The 17,646-nt window shown below is 48.0% G+C and overlaps 1 protein-coding gene across 1 annotated transcript in view; it reads right to left on the reverse strand.

Annotated features, from left to right (window-relative positions):
* Window positions 1–17,646, reverse strand: part of AARS1 (alanyl-tRNA synthetase 1) — a 336,551-nt gene that overhangs the window by 243,051 nt on the left and 75,854 nt on the right. The window contains exon 7 of the mRNA XM_086945275.1: window positions 14,388–14,533. Coding sequence (XP_086801401.1) covers window positions 14,388–14,533 — 146 coding nt within the window. The remainder of the gene's footprint in view (window positions 1–14,387; window positions 14,534–17,646) is intronic.

Genomic DNA, 17,646 nt, shown 5'->3' on the forward strand with positions numbered 1-17,646 from the left:
TGCTTTTAAGTCCACAAAAACGGCATACAATGAACCCTTTTTTAGTGTGACATTTCTCCAATAGATAGTTATGAAGTAACGGACTTGGTCAACACTACTAGTCAGGGGGCGAAACCCTGCCTGGTAGGGTGACAGTATGTTCTTTTCGTCAATCCATTGTTGCAACTTGTTCTGGACTAGGCGCCCCATCAGTTTTTGTGCTGTGTCAATGAGACTGATGGGTCTGTAGTTTTGAGCTAGAGTTTTATCGCATTTTTTAAATATAGGGATGATTTCTGCTCCCTTCCATGAAGCGGGCACTTCCCCTCCCATCGCCACTGCATTAGCCAACATTTTAAAGTAAGTACACCAGGAATTCCGGTCCGATAAAAATACGTCAGCCGGGTATCCATCCATGCCCGGAGCTTTTCCACCCGCTATGCAATCCAATGCTTTGCTAACATCCTTTTCATTAAATATTTGGTGTTTGAAGAAGATGGATGGGGGGGGGGGGGGTTGATCAGAAATATAGGCTGGATTTCGGGCATACTGTGGTTTGAAAAACTCAGTCCATTTATTTATAGCAACATAATTTTGTGGTTGGGCAGCTATCCCTCCCCTCTCCCATTTTACTGTGGCCCAAAATCGCTTGGAATCCTTGGCAGCACAGGCCTCCTTCAATTCATACCAGCATTCCTCATCCCAGCGTTTCCTGGCCTGTTTTTGGGTCTGTCTATAGTTGTCTCTCGCCCTCCTAATTGCTATGGCATTGCCTGTTCTCAATTCCGTACTCAGGTTGAGTCGTGCCAACCTACAGCTCTTGTCATACCAACCTTGTCTTGGTTGTTCTTTTTTTGCTTTGTAGGGATCTACTGTTTTAATGAAGAAGCTTTGTATTTTGCAAAAGAGGTTTTCATGGGCCTCCATCATGTAATCTTGGAAGTTAAGCTTCCCATAATGGAACTTGATGTTGTTTACTTCATCGACTACTATTTTTTTGAGGACCTCTAATTTTGCTACATCTTCTATTAGCATTCTCTATTTCAGGTGGCGTTGGTTATTCGAGCATGCAACATCTTGCGTCACCATTCCATTTTTATTGGTGTACACTGTAGACTCATGATGGGAATAAAGGGTCAATCGTAAGGGGTTGTGATCACTTTCTAGTCTTTCTTCCACAACCATGTCTAGCATTTTATTCCAGACCCTTACATCCAATAATAAATAGTCAATTCTACTAGCTGATCGGCCATTATCAAACGTGTTGTTCCCTTTTAAATCAGAGGGCGAGCGCCCATTTACCGCTCTCAATCCTCTTGCTAAGCAGAGACTCTTTAGCTGGATTGCCACTGCACTCCATTTTTTAATGGCCGGCAACTCCAACTGGGGTATTCCCCACTTGGCATCCTCCTCCTCAGACAAGATCCTATCCTCATCACCCAAGGGTTCAAAGGTGGCATTAAAATCCCCGCCCACTATTATGTGAGTTTTTGGTGTTAACATTTCGATATTCTGCTCTAAAATTGCTACAACCTCTGAGGATTTGCCACTACCCACTCCCCTGGCATAAACATTAAACAGGACAAGTTCTTGGCCATTTTCCCATCTAATATTAAGTGCCATGATGTCATTAGATGGTACAGATCGTTGTTTTATTGTGCAATTCAGGGACTGGCGTATCCAGATTAACAAGCCTCCAGAGGGACGTCCCAAACGATTTCTAGTTGCTGGCATGTAAAAATTTAGATACCCCTGCCGAAAGGTTGGAGTCAATGACCAAGTTTCTTGCAACATAATAATGTCATGTTGATCAATTAAATCAACCCATTCCGGTGTAGTTGCCTTATTTACTATGCCTGCTATGTTCCAAGATACAAGGGACAGTAATGGAGTTTCTTGTTGTTGCAGTGGCTGGCCCTTTTCAACATTATTTACAAATACTTTGCTTTCTGCTGTTATTATTTCTCCATCCAATGTAATCTTACTCCCTTTCGCCTCTCTAATTCTGATTGAGCCCTCTATATCTATCTTTGGCTCTCCGGATACAAAGGTTTGGGATTCCCTGGGACCGGTTATCTGTTTGCCTATTATCTGCTTGCTCAAATGTGTACATGTCATGTTTTCTACCCTTCCATTCTTTTGTATCATCTGCCTTTTGGGAGAGACTGGTTCACGGCTTGCGAGTCAATCGCATTCGTTTAAATCGGATAAAGCCGAGAAACGATTTTCCAGATTTAGCCCCCAGTCACAGATGGGGCCACCCCTAGCCCTTCTATTTCCCACTACTGACCACTTAGTCCTTAGTATGCTTGGCTTTGCCACAAGTCCTCTTCTGCTATAAAAGAAGTCCAACATAAGTGGAATTATTTCTGCCGTTCTACGTTGTGGAGGGAAAATATTAAGCAGAATGTCTGGTAATACATCAGGGCCCTTAAAGTTTAGTACCACACAATCTCCTGCGAATTTCTTGGCTTTAATCCCTATCCACTTTACTCTTCTTGCTGTTAGCAAGTCTTCTGTCAGCTTTTCTTTGCCCCAGGGAGATATGTGCATATTATTACTTAACCACTGCAATGCTTTATTTAATAGGGAATCTGGAGTCTCGATCTGGCCTATTTTCAGTGGTGGCACGTTGGCAAGTACTAGAATCAGGGGTGAGGCTTCCACTATTAACTCCACAGGGCTTGTTTCTGTATTAAGATCAGGAATTATGGCATTCCCTTGGATTGTCGGAGGGTCTACAGCTATAGGGTTGTTGAGATCATTACTAGATCTAGTTGCAGCTGACTGAATAGGGACTGGTATATCTTCTACTCTCCCAGAAATATTCCCCCCTGATGTGTTTCCCATCGCTTGTTTTTCATCAAGTTTACCTATGATCAAATTCGGTATTTCCCCCACACTATCATTTGTTATTTTTAAAAGGGTCTCCAGTTTGTGAACTTTATCAGAAAGATGGTCTATTTTAGATAGGAGAGGTTTAATTAACCGAGATATCTTAGATTCTAACATGCCCATAAACTTATTCGATATCATATCATCCCATCCTGTACTGCCATTCCCTTCCTCCCTTATTTCTTCTGTGACACTTTTATTTTTAATTTTAGGGGGGTTGTAGGTCTTTCCCTACTAGACCGCAGTCCTGGTCTTTTAGGGGGAACCTTGGTGGACCCTTTTGCTGCTTTTGGTGTGGGGACTGGCGTTGGTGGAGTGATGCTCTCTTCACCTCTCTCTAAATCATTGCAGAACGTATTTATCTCATCCCCCATTAATAGGTCGGCATTTGTATCTAGTTGTGGGGCGATAGATGCCGTAGAAACATTTAGCACTGAGCAATCATTATTTTCTTCAGTATGTAAATCTATTACATTCATTACATCAGAGTCCGATTGAGTCAAGCCTAACGTTTCTCTTTGTGCACATGGTGGAGCGTCGCTGAGCCCCAGGGAAGACCTCCGTTCACTATTTATTTTTGCCACCACATGGACTAAATAATTGTCCATGGTGTTGGCAGGGGTGATGGGAGTTTTCTGTTTCGACATATGGGAGCCAGACAATCCTAATACAATAAGGTTAGATTGTGAGATATTACCAGTAACAAGATATTAAGCCTTGAGTCTTTGGGCAGTCAATAGCAGCGGGGCGAAAAAGCGAGTAACTCACAGTACTGATGTTATTAGAGTCCTGGTCCAGTCCAGTCGTGGCCAGTCTTGGACTGTCTTAGACTGTCCGCCCTTTGTCCGGGCTTCGTCCGGGCGTCCTGCTCGCGTCCCGCGACGCGGAGAGTGCAGGCAATTTGTAGCGCCTCCGGGCGCGGTAACCCCTGTGATGACTTCCGGGTTTGGTCGCAGGGCAGGCTGGGAGGTGTAGTCTCCCTCCGCTCTGCGGCAGCGAGATGTACTACAGCGGCGGCAGGAGGGAGACCGTAGTGCAGCCAAAGGTCAGGATTAGCAGGTGAGCAAGATTTCACCAGGTAAGCTTCCCCTCAGTAAATTCGGCAGAGCACCCGCTCCACCGAGAGTGCAGGCAATTTGTAGCGCGACGCGGAGAGTGCAGGCAATTTGTAGCGCCTCCGGGCGCGGTAACCCCTGTGATGACTTCCGGGTTTGGTCGCAGGGCAGGCTGGGAGGTGTAGTCTCCCTCCGCTCTGCGGCAGCGAGATGTACTACAGCGGCGGCAGGAGGGAGACCGTAGTGCAGCCAAAGGTCAGGATTAGCAGGTGAGCAAGATTTCGCCAGGTAAGCTTCCCCTCAGTAAATTCGGCAGAGCACCCGCTCCACCGAGAGTGCAGGCAATTTGTAGCGCGACGCGGAGAGTGCTGGCAATTTGTAGCGCCTCCGGGCGCGGTAACCCCTGTGATGACTTCCGGGTTTGGTCGCAGGGCAGGCTGGGAGGTGTAGTCTCCCTCCGCTCTGCGGCCGCGAGATGTACTACAGCGGCGGCGGGAGGGAGACCGTAGTGCAGCCAAAGGTCAGGATTAGCAGGTGAGCAAGATTTCGCCAGGTAAGCTTCCCCTCGGTAAATTCAGCAGAGCACCCGCTCCACCGAGAGTGCAGGCAATTTGTAGCGCCTCCGGGCGCGGTAACCCCTGTGATGACTTCCGGGTTTGGTCGCAGGGCAGGCTGGGAGGTGTAGTCTCCCTCCGCTCTGCGGCAGCGAGATGTACTACAGCGGCGGCGGGAGGGAGACCGTAGTGCAGCCAAAGGTCAGGATTAGCAGGTGAGCAAGATTTCGCCAGGTAAGCTTCCCCTCAGTAAATTCGGCAGAGCAAAGGAGTAAAACTAAACAAAAAGCACATGGTAACAGGAAAAACAGCAAAACAAGATGAACAGTAGTAAGGGGGGGACAATATTGTTCTGAGCTAGCTGGGTTAAGGCCTCTTAAGGATGGGAGGAATTTGAGACCTTGTGCGTGCTCGGCATTGGCGAACAGATCTAACCAAAGTTCTCCCCGGTCTCTGAAGAGACTTTGAACCACCCCCGGAAGACACAATTCGTGATTAGCAAGGGATTGATGGCTGAGTTAATCTGCACCAGTCACATGCCCAGAGACGCTGAGCCTCTTGATACAGGGGCCAATGGCAACACCACCCTGCTTGTTGCAATACTGCAACCATATCCCACACTGTGTGGGAATAATGGTCCAAAAAGCATGCAGTGTTTACGGCCTGCAGTGCCAGGTTGGTGGAAGAGAACATTTTCTTACCGAAGGTATCCTGTCTCTTTTATTCCCTATCCAGTGGTGTGGATGCAGGGAATGCGCCTGGATTTATCCTGCAAGTAAATGCCTGGACCACCAAGCACTCAGGGGTGGGGCGGAGGAAAGAAAGGCTAGGTCCCAAGGAGTGGCTCAATGGCAGCGAGCAATGTTCCTGTGCACAAGAGTGCCTGTGCATGGCTTAGCCCAGGCCAGACCAGAACATCTACAGGGGCTTCATTAAAAGGGAATAAGGGTTTCGCCAAGTATTCCCCAGGCTGAAGCACTTCCATCAAGAAGCCAAACTACATGGACAAGAAGGAACTGAGGGCAGCGCACGGAGGTGGCGCCAACAGAGGCACAGCGCATGTCACTTCCAGTGCAGAGGACGCCACAAGGAGCCAAACAGCATGCAATGGGATTGCTTGAAATATGTTTTAGATCCAGTTTGATACCTGGGGAATATTGTAAGGTAAGGAATGCATGGCTAAATGTCTCCATCAGATACCCTGGACTTGCCATTCAGGAGGATAGGCACGAAATTGCAATATGTCCAGACAGCTCCGATAAAAAGTGTCTGAGAGCAAGTCAGGTGGTGCTCTGGAACGTTGATAATTTATTTTGATTTTATTTTGAAAGTTTTATATAGCTCGAACAAGATCTTTGCAGATATCAGAGCGCTTTACAAAGAAGGGGTACGAACAGGAGAGTGAATAACAGGCCATTAGGCATAGCGTAGTTGTAGGTAATAAGTGGGGTGGGGTAGGTACATGAGGGAGCATAGTCAAACAGGTAAGTCAATAAAGCTAACAGTACAAATAGGTGGGAGCATAGACAATCATGTTAGTCGATAGTACAAGTAATACAAATAAGCAAAGGGATCGAACAAGTAGTGCAGATCGGTGCAAAGTCTTTAAAGAGTCCGAAATAATAGTTCAAGTGTATTTAGCCATGAGGATAGCTTTTACTTCTTTCTTAAAAAGTGTAGTGGAGGAGATGAGCCTGGTTTCAGGAGGGAGGGAGCGAGTTCCAGATCTTGGGTGCCATTACTGAGAAGGAGCGTTTATAAGTTTTTTCCTTCCGGAATCTTCAAGGCTTCAGCAGAAGATTGTTTGTGCCTCTAGTGTTTCTAGAGCCGCCAGAAATTGTCAACTTCTGAGTGAGGTAGCCGGGTGAGCTCAGGTGTACCGCCTTGTGCGTCATGCAGGCGATCTTCAGATGTATTCTGGCTTCAAAAGGCAGCCAGTTCAGGGATTTCAAGTCAGGTGTGCAGCGAGTGCAGGAGGTTCACCGTACTCTGGAGGTGGGAGTCAACTGCCTTGGGTGAGCCCACCTTCACCAAACCGTCACAGAGGTAGGAAAAGACTAACTCAGGACCTCTGCAGAAGTGCTGCAACCATCGCCATTGCATTGGTGAACACCCAGGGGTCGCTGGTAAGGTCAAAGGGAAGCACAGCTAACTAAGTGCTTGTGGCTCACCATGAACCACAGGTAACGCCTGTGGGCAGGCAGGACGGTGATGTGGAAATAGGCGTCCTGCAAGTCCAGCACTACCATCCGGTCTCCCAAGTCGAGGGCAGACAGGATCTGACCTAGAACGAGCATTCTGAACTACTCCTTCAAGAAGATGTTAAGAAGATGCAGGTCTAGAATAGGACAGGTGCCTCCCTGCTTTTTGGACACTAGAAACTAACAGGAATAGGGACCTACAGCGCAAAGGGGATCGAGAGAGTCATAGAGGCGTCCAACACAGGCACGACAGGGAGCACTCCTGCAGGGTCTTTGGGTTCATGGTGCGGCAGTCTTCACAGGCCTTGGGAGTCGTAACCCTGCTCCAAGCACCACAAACAAACCAAGTGTGGGTCTGTCACAGACATCTGCCACATTGTTTGAAACCTGTTGCTTTCCTACTGGACAACCCTAACACACCAGGAGAATCAAATTCTCAAAATAAATCTCAAGAAGACCAACAAAAAAAAACTCAGTCAAATACTGACTGGGGATAGCTTTTTCCGAATCTGTGCCAAATGGCGTGGAAAGTAAAGAACGGATGTCAGCGTGCTGGAGTGACGGATATGTGGGCACCACGCATAACATCTCCGGTGCAGAAGATGCGGAGCAGAGTGACACCACCTGGTGGTGTAGGAGTACTGCCCAAGAATGTCTGGATCCAGTCTGACACCTTTAAGGCAAGGAATCTGCGGCGAGAAGTCTATGTGATAGGGATCTGATCAGTTCCGCTTATCAACCTTTCACTCATGATTGCCTGTTTATTTTTCTATTTTGGCTTTTAAATGGTCCATCAAAACAATCAAGGGTATGATAGTTAAGGATATAAAATATCAATTACATCTAGTAATCATTTTATCAAAGAATCCCGTCTGGAGGTGGAGGAGCCTAGCGACGAACGAAGATGGCCGCATAAGCTCTCGGCTCCGTCGACCTCCTCCTGCTGCTTGAATATCCGGCTACAAATCCTGCTTTTTCGCCTCACCCCCGTGTGGGTGACCCGTTGCTGATACTGGCGGTGTGGTCCTGGGAAACTTACGGCCCGGATTGCCGGAGTTACATCGAGTGGAAGTTCTTGGCCTAACGCTGACTGAGAGCCGGGACCTCGAGTACTGACCCTGCCGGGTTGCAGTGCAACAACGGCAGCCGGGGGATCCAGACACGGTCCGGTCGATAGAAGTGGTGAGCAACCTGCCCCTGGATTGGTGGAGAGCCTGCGGTTCTACCCGCATTGTGGAGGTGTAATGATCCTGTGAGTGGCTGAGAGGTCGTGGGTCCCCTTCTCGGCGTTCCCTTCCCGCCGGGGTGGGGCCCCCTTCCGAGAGGCCCTATCGTTGCTGGACTGTGTGCCTCCTGCCCCCACCTGCCCTCATCGCACTTCGGTCCCTGGGGGAATCGGGTGACCCGAAGGGCCCATTGATGTCTGGAGTCGATCAGTTTGCGGCGGTGCGGGGTGAAGAAGAGCCATCATTGCGAACCGTGATGGCCGCCATTAAGGGTCTGTGCTGCTACATGGTTGCTCTTTCACTAAAGTCTATCGTGGATGACACCGAAACTGCCCGATCGCGTAAGGACTCTGATCTGTCTGGTCCCCCTAAGCGAGCCGCGTCTCCCACTTTGATCCCGGAATCTACGACTCAAGGCCCATCTAGTGTCGAAGCCTGGATAGCAATGTCTGTACCGCTGTGTGCGGCTGAACCCGCCGCCATGGTGTACCGTCCGGCAACGCTGGCGAGTCCACCTGTGGTCGTGTTCACGTGCTCGTCCCCCTATGACTTTATTGAAACTGTGACCCGACGGAAACAGCAAACATCTATCGATCGTGTGAGCTGTGCAGTGTGGTGGAGTATGGAACGGTCGGGATCTGGTCGTACCGTGGCGAGTGTCATGGCGGCTGAGGATTGTGGTGGACGGTGGATATCCGTTGGACTCGCCGCACAGATTCGTAGACTGGCTGAACTTTTGATTTATCTTGTGAATATGCGGGTGCGGTGTGCGGAACTCATGGTGAACACTCTTAGAGGTCAAGGGTGAGACTGGTGTTCGACTCGGATGCTAGGGGTTTGTGAGGGACCCGGGATCCGCCATTTTCTTGTATCAGGGGGCGGGCGGTGTAGGACGTCTTTCCTGGGTTCTACCGAATTTACTTTGATTGTTTAATGACCAGGACTGTACGTCGCAGGAGGGGGGGTAGGTCGACCAGGGATGCGTGGTTCTCCTCCTCCCTTAACTTTTCTTTTCTTTCTTTTTCTGTGTTTCCTTCCTTTATAAATCTCTTTTCCACTATATTTCGGGTTTTTGGTCGCTGGGCGATAGGCACGCTGCTAGGGGGGTAGGCCGTAGCCATCTGCAGGGGTGCAGGGTGGGGGGTAGGGGGTGGGGTATTTTTGTTTTTCTGTTCTCTGTTTCTATGGCCTTTTTCTCTTCTTTTAGTTTGACTGGACTTCCTTTTTTCTCTCTCCCTGGGTTGGGGGTCAGTTTATCGGTTACCGTTTGGACTTTTTGGGCGGTGCTGGGACTGTGGCCGCTCAATCTCTCCTGTCATTGGATTCATCGGGTGGGGCATTAGTTGGGAGTTTTCAGAAATATATGCTTGCTTATATTGTTCGCTTCAAAATGTTGTCGTCTCTGCAGTTGGACATGCTTCCCTGCCCACCCGGTGATTGTATCTACTTTAGATCCCGTAGCCGGCCCCCTCCTGTTCCCTTTTCTCTCTTTCCATCTCGTTAACATATGGAACTGTATTACGTATTTACCGTGTATATCCTGTTTTATTTTTAAAAATTGACCTCTCTAATCCTGAGATGCTTTCCTTGGTGTGCCGAAACAGTCCGATTTTCTATATTATTTGCTGCCATGCCTCCGGGATGTTTGGCTGAATAGCTGTGTGCACCCTTTTCTAAATAAAGGTCCTCCAAAAATTTTAAAAAATAAAAAAAAAGAATCCCGTCTGTAGCCTCCATTCAGCTAAAGAAGATCTGGAGCACCAAGGACCTAAAGATGCAAACCAAGACAAGATTTTTTTAACACGATCATAAAATGGGTCCTTGTGTATGGATCAAAAACTATGGGGACAACAGTGACCACCACCAACAAAGTCCAGATCCTTATCAACACGTGTCTGAGCAAATCCTCCAATTCCGCTGGCCAAACAACTTCAGCAACAATGACCTATAGCAGGGGACTTTCCAGCTCTCTGCTCATGAAGGAACCATGAAAAGATACAGGGGCTGAATATGTCCCGTCCTACGCAAGCCTACATAAACCACAAGCAGGCAAGTCCTCACCTGAACCCTCAAGGGAAAAGGAGAAGAGGAAGGCCAAGAAATACCTGGCGTTGAAGCCTAGAGGCTGACTGCAAGGAGATGGTTACACCTAGAGTTCGATTGAAAGAAAGCCCAGGACAGAGATGGTTTGAGAGTCCCAGGAGGGGTAGTACACAAAAGTTAGTCATCATTTTAAAATGATTCAAGATTCACCAAGGCAGCTTTTTCAATGGGGAAGTCGATAAGTTCAGACTGTTTAAGATCTGGTACACATCTCAGTTACATGCATTTAGCTCCATTCTTACTGGGAAGTTGTTTTTAATGAAATACCTAATTTATTTGGGCTCTGATTAGACTGACGCCTGACACAATAATTTGGAGATTTTGTAAGGTTAATTCCTGAGGAATTGCATTGTATTTTTAATGCTTTTGATTGCCAGGATAGGTTTTTGCATGACTGTGGCTAGATTCGAAACCCGCAAATATTTTACTGTGGTGGTCACAATTTTAATATATAATCAGTGTGGAACTATCCATAATTAACAGGAACTTAGCAAGGAAAAGACTGTGCCATTATGGACCCCACTCATTATTCAGATTGTAGGTCTAATGGGAATCTTACTGAAATCTTACTGAAAGGTAGTAAGAAATGTGCAGTGGCCTCAGTGCCCAATGGGGAGCCAGTGGCATTGAATCAGCATTTACATTTCATAGAGTTACTTGGCCAATAATGTACCTTGAATTACTTAACCATAATGGGCAAATCCCCTCTCGCCCCCATCAGCTCCTCCGCTTATGACGAGAGAATACCTCGCCTCCTTTCACCTTAGAGGCACCAGAACCACCTTCGAGGGAGAAGAGTCAACCCTCCTCCCCCGCCCCCCAGCACCCCCCTCAGATTTTTCTCCAATGAGGATCAAGCATCCTACTCCTCTCATCTTCCACTGAGGAAAAACCCCTCCTAGATTTTCACCTGTGAGGAAGAGGGAAACCCCTTACCGCCTCAATTCTGCAACTTTGAGGTTCCTCATACCCAGTGACTGACATACAGTGGTCTGCGGTCCACACATACACTATCCGTGCCCAGGCGACCCCTCTCAGAGTCCATCATCCCGCCCAGAGTCCCTTCACCCCCCATGTCACTCGTCCAACACTCACCCCAGCTCTGGGCCTCCTATTCACCCTCCTCTCCGCCTGCAGCACCCAGCCTATTACTCCCGGCACGCAGCAATTCTCTTGCCCATCCCCGAATTACCATAATCCTTCACCCTATACATTTGACCAAATCCCCACTTTAGTCACCAAACTTGGACATTCACTCCCTCTTCAGCACACTCACTCATCCCTGTACCGTCCAGCACTCAACCCCTTTCTGCTACACCCATCCTTTCAAACTTCCCCCTCCCAGCCCCCAACCGCTGCCTCATCACCTACACAGATCCCATCCCATCCCATCCACTCACTCCACGGCCCCCGGTGTCGGACACTCACTCCGTGCTTGGCCTCCTCCTCCGCAGGCCCCGGTCCGCCAGGGTCATCAGGTAGGCCCACATCTCGCTCCTCGGCCGGGACGCCCGAGCGGGCCCCGAGGGGCCTGGAGCAGCACGGGAGAGGTCCAGGCGGAGCCGCTGTGTCCCGGCCGCCTCCATGGAGCTGTGTCCAGGCTCAGTCTCGGCCGGCCCTCGCAGGAGACAGCTGTGCCCCCTCCCCCTCGGGGTTGGGGGGTAGTTGGGGGAGGAGCGAAAGAGCTTTGATCACGCTCGCCAGCTGACCAGGGGGAAGGGAGGGCCCTCGGGGCAAGGAATGCCCCCTAGGAATGAGGGATCCGACTCCGGGAGCAGCCCAGGGCCAGTGTCTAGCCGGTGGCATAGTTCAGTCAGTTGACGCATCAGCTGCAGATATATCTATGCGTGTGACCTGCACGTCGTAGGTTTCAGTCTGACCAACATACCTTAAGCGGGTTGATCGTCCCGATCCGGAGTTCTGTGTGAACCTTGAGGGCTCCCGCCCCAGTAGGTAGTCACACGATCCGCACTTCCCTGTGGTACGGGCCCGCTCACCACCAGTCACCCTCCCAGCCCCTCTTGTCACCGTCCATCTGCCACACACCCACGCCTGCTGGTGACCAGGCTATAAAATGTGTTCTCCACTTTGAACCCTGTGGTGTTACGCGCTCAAACAGGGGGCCACATCATAGGAGCCAGCACCAGGGAGGCCTTCTGTCATTCCCAGCTGAACCTCAAATCCTGCGAGAACGGAGAGTAGACAAAACTAGGAAGGGAAACTGAAAGTGCGCTGCACAATAGCTGCTTTTGCGCACACACTTACGCACTGAGCATGAGTGCTGCCACCTTGCCTGGGACATGGGCGGGGATGGAGTGCACGGCAGTCCGGGTCAGTCCAGGCCTCCCGTGAGCTGAGGAAGCCCCGCGTGGAGCGCACCCCGCAGAGGAGGCTGAAGAAGTGGCGGTTAGTGGGGCTTAGTTGGAGGGGAGGGTGTGGGGGGGGTCTCGGTGCGCTCGTGTGTGTATGTGTATTTACAAAAAGGGGTGGTGAGGGACAGAGTCTCTGAATTAGGCAGAAAGCTCTCACCCAGTCAAAAGATCAGGGCTAGATCCAATAACGGTGATGGATCAAGCCCTGATCTTTGGACTGGGTAAGAGTGGTCTGCTCAATTCAGACACTCTGTTCATCACCACCCCCTTTTGTAAATCGATTTTGGCCACTATAGGTGTGGCAGGGTATACTCAGACATGAGTCCCTTTCTCACTGCTCCATCAGGATTCAAGCAAGCCGGGCCGAAGAGGCTGAAATGCCAGAAACCGGTCCCCGGTAGCTTGTCTCCTTTCTGGTAAAGAATTGGCTTGGTAGTTTAGTCTGCCCTGTTCCCATGATGCACTGGGCCAGGGACAGACTGATTTGCATATAGCCAGGTTCTGAGCTGGGATGGGGCAGTGAGATAAATAACGGTGATGGATCAAGCCCTGATCTTTGGACTGGGTAAGAGTGGTCTGCTCAATTCAGACACTCTGTTCATCACCACCCCCTTTTGTAAATCGTGTGTGTATGTGTGCGGCGGCGGGGGGGGGGGGTCTATGTGCGTGTATGTGCGCTCGTGTGTGTGTCTCTGTGTGTGCGTATGCGTTAACAGGGGGAGGTGTGGCTGTGTGTGGTAGAGCTTCTCAGGAGACAGGAGATGTGCACACGCGCGCGGCCCGCTCCGATCCAATCCAATTATGCGCGTGGCCATCTCTTGTCTCCTGGGAAGCTGAGCCGGTGACAATAGGTCTCTGGCGAGACCGCACTTTCGCGCGGTAATCTCCACGAGACCTAAAAACAGGGAAAAGGATTCTGTAACCATATGTGGGAAAAGTATTTGACAGAGTTAGGTTGGTCTTGCGGGAAACACTCAGCGAACGCCTGTTAATTTTAAATCCACCTCAGCTCCAATCAAGGTGAGTGGCCATCTATCCGCCTGTACTTTGAACCTGGTCATCTCAAGGAATTAGACTGGGACAAGGGGAGTTTAAAATGTGCTTGCTGGTTGTGTTTTGTGGTCCATGTCTGCTCGCAAAGATCAATTCCTGAATTTCCAAAGAAGAGGACACTTTTCAGAAGTGTCAGACGTCAAGATTAAAGCATCAAAACCTAAAGTCATAAATATGATACAATGAAAAGAATAGAAGACATTTTTTTTAAAAAGAATAGCGGAGGTGGACCAGATTTGCAATGAAATACTTGGTGGTTATAATAATGCCATCAGTACAGGGGACTCGAGATACAAATTTCAAGATATCAATTTAGCAAATCACAAGACACTTGAGCAACTGGAAGAACTTTTGTATTTTTGAGTGGGGAGTATATCAGCAGACAAAATGTCAGTTTTAACCAGAGTATCTATTGCTTGTGCTGGCTTGACAGACCTTAGTGTTAAATGGTTTTTGAACAGGATATGGAAATGCGTAGCTATTATTTCTTTGTAATATATCCAAATAGAGTCCGCTGTAGTTTCCCCTCTACAGGGTTGGTCGGAACAAGAGAACCACTTCCTTGTTTATGGTCAATCTGACTAAGGGTCTAATAACTAATACAAACCAAGCAGACATTTCATACCAACCCATGGACTGTACAATTATTCAGAAAAACTAAATTTACACTCAAAAATATTCCTAAAACCAAGACAACAAAAAAAGAAAAACCAAGCTTCTGCCACTGGGTCTTGCACAGTTAGACTTCTAGACTGAATACAATTATTGTACTTCATGAAAGCACTTGAAACAGACCACATACTTATATATTCCACAATTTCATGTAACTTAAGACATAACTGTAAGGCAAGAGCTGACCACTGGTACATGAATATAAAAATACTATCCATTTGTTGCAAAGACTATCTCCCCGACTCTTCCCAATGGAATCTTAAAATAATGACCTTACCCTCTTCCAGTGTTATCAGGTCGCCCTCCATCAGAAAGAGCTACTGTGATGGTGCGGGCGTGGTCTGCCAAAACACGGTAAGCCATATCGATTCCGTCCACATCCTCTGCACCCACTTTCCCAGTGTACGGCCTGGCACCGGTGCCCTGTTAGCCAGAGAAGAAAACTGTAAGCATGCTGTAGGTAGTGTTTTTCTATGTAATATCACAATGCACAATTCATTCCTCTGGGGAAAGTGCCAAATTGTTTTCTGTGACAGGCACCTTATATATCAGGGGTATCTAATATAGGTTCAAAAGGGTTGCATCAATGCCAAAATGTCCTTCTGTAATAATTATTTAAATATAATGAATCTAAATAGAACAGATTTACATAAGGAATTGTAATTCTCAAAATCTGGCATGGACCCAGCAGTCCTGGACCATGTTGGAAAGCAGACATGCTTTTCTTCATTCATTTATCAAACACCACCAAAACAATGTTCTAACAATGGACAAAGTATTTAAGTTTTTTGACCGTAAAGCCATCATGTGTCCTTTATTTTAATTATTAATACCAACAGAATATCAAAGAGAAAGGCAAGCAATGAGCAAACATGGAGACTGGCCTCCACCACCAGCATTTACAAGTACGTCTCCTAAAGCAGACTAAGGGGCTTATTAGGATTGCGGATTTTCCGCATCCTCTGGGCCGGCGAAAGCCACCGCCGGCCGGGAGGATGCGGAAAATCCGCAGCGGACCCACCAATGACCCACCGCCACATTAGGATGGCTGGTGGGTCCTGGTTTCCGTCCGCAGCTTTTCCGCCGCGGTTGGCAAGCACTAATATGGTGACGGTGTCTCTCAGACACCGTCAGCCAGATTAGGATGGGCTCCGATACATGCTTTTCCGCGGCGGCTTTTCCGCCGTGGAAAAGCATGTGTAACTTCACTGCGGGGGCCCGCTGCGGGCCCCCTAGGTAAAGGTGGGGTTGCACATGGGGGGTACCTATGCATTTGTATGCAGAAAGCGGCAGGCACCGCGCGGTGCCTGCCACTTTCTACATACAAATGCAATGCGTGCATTTTAAACATTGCTGCGGGTGCAGCTTGAAGCCGCACCGCCGCAATGTTAAAAATAGAGGATGTGACCGCCAGGGTAGCGGTCACATCCTAATTGCACAGGAGGGAACTCCGTATGCCATGCGGAGGTTCCCTCCAACTCTGGGGTCCGTCCGCGATCCTAATGGGCTCCTAAGAATTCAAGAATGAACAGATATGTGTCAACTAAATGGGGTCTTATGTCAACCCCTAAAGGGGAATCCCCAGGAGAGGACGGAATGGATTTTGGACTCATCCCAGTCTCTAACCACTGACGAGAGCTCTTCTAGAAAAGCCAACGTTCAAATTGGCTGGACATGATCCTGTCCATATACAGAGAGACGAGACTGCTCTGCTGCACAGATGAAGGACTGAATTACCCGGAAGATGTACTGACTGGGCATTGTGGCAGTACTCCCCTCATATTCTATGGAGCACTCAGGAATAAATGGGTATGAAGAATGATTCATCTACACTAAAGGTTAAAAAAAAAAAAAGAAACAAAAGATCATAAATGACGTAAGATCGGCAATAGCTTCTAGAAGCGGAAAAGCAGGTCACTGCTCCTTCACTGGAGCCAGCCGACTCTACAGTGCTCAACTGTGACATTATGACCTCTGTTTGGTTTGAGTGGGTAGCAGGATCCTAACCGTTAATAATCATGTATCCATTGTATATGGAAACAGGTTGCCTTGAACTTTGAAGAAGGCTCCTATACTGAAGAACCAAGATCAAGTAATATTCCCTTCATCATGAGATTTTGTCTATTCAGACGCTGCTACAAGCTCATTAAGAATGGCCAAGAACATGCAAAGACAGCCTAAATATGTGACCCAGGATATACATGGAGGTCAGAACCACTTTTGTATTCGACAGATTGAAGAAAGTGGCTATTAAGTGTATGAATTGATGTCCAGATGGCCACTTTAAACATCTCGGACACTGGGGTTTTTCCCCACAGCTCTACTAGATGAGTTAGCAGATATATTCCTTGATGGGTGAGCTTTAAGCTTCAAGGTAAGGGGATTTCTAGTTTATTGGTAACAAAGTAATGTATATGAGACTCTTCACCTGGCAAGGGGCAACTTAAGTATTTCCAAGTACTTAAAAGTGGCCCCACAGTTCACTAGTAGCTGACTGGATTTCCTAATGTATTTCATATTATCTAGATAACTGCATACAACTCTTCTGCGGTTCAAAAAGAATCTGATGAAAGGGTTTGTAAACTGGTCCTCACACTGAATGTAAGATGTTGCTATACCAGGCACTATCTCACACTTCAAGCTGCTTGACTTAGTTGGTGTGAAAAACACTTCTTGGAAATCATGATCTTCTTGGGGTTGGGGTTGGGGTGGGGGTGGGGGTGGGGGTGGGGGGGGTCAACTCTGTGATTGCCACTTTTTGGAGCTAGGGAGTATTACGCCCATATCCTTCATCATGTTTTGTGCACGCATGGTCCTCAAAGAAAATTTCTTCAAATTTGAAGGGAAATTGTACCTACAGGCATCGGGCTCGTCAATGGGGAGTGTGTGTGCCCAAAGTTTGGCGAACCTCTACGTCCATGAGTTTGAGCAGTCAATAGTACTACAAGAGATTAATCGTTTCTTCAGTCATATATGTACCTGGAAAAGGTACATCGATGACATTTTTGCCATATGGAGAGGAGTTGAAGACTTCGAAAGAGTTTCATGCCTGGCTAAATAATCAAAATGCCTTTCTAAGATTTACCTTGGAGTACTCGAAGAAAAGCCTTTCTTTTTTGGATATTAAGATCTCGCCCAAAGATGATGGCTTAGCAACCGAGCTATAAAAGAAACCCCTAGCTTGTAATTCTTTACTTCCCTCTTAGAGTTACCATCCCAGAGCCCTTCGCGAAAATCTCCCATTTGGGCAATTTTTAAGGCGAAGGCGAAATTGCTCCTCCTTAGAGAAGTATAATGAACACGCGGATGCCCTAGCAAAAGACTTGATGGTGAAGAAGTAGTAGTTTCTGTCCAGTAACTCCAGTTATGTAGTAGGGGTATCTCTGTTATAGTCCAAATCTAGTGAATAGTCCCGCCCATGTGCGTGGACCCCGGAGCAATCAAAAATAATCTCTTAAATCGTCAAAAATTGCAGACCTGCACAGACACTTAAGAGAGAATTTAAAGACAGATAATGCAGCCTATATCCACAGGCT

The sequence above is a fragment of the Lissotriton vulgaris genome, chromosome 12 (genome assembly GCF_964263255.1).
Source record: "Lissotriton vulgaris chromosome 12, aLisVul1.2, whole genome shotgun sequence".
Classification (NCBI taxonomy): Eukaryota; Metazoa; Chordata; class Amphibia; order Caudata; family Salamandridae; genus Lissotriton; species Lissotriton vulgaris.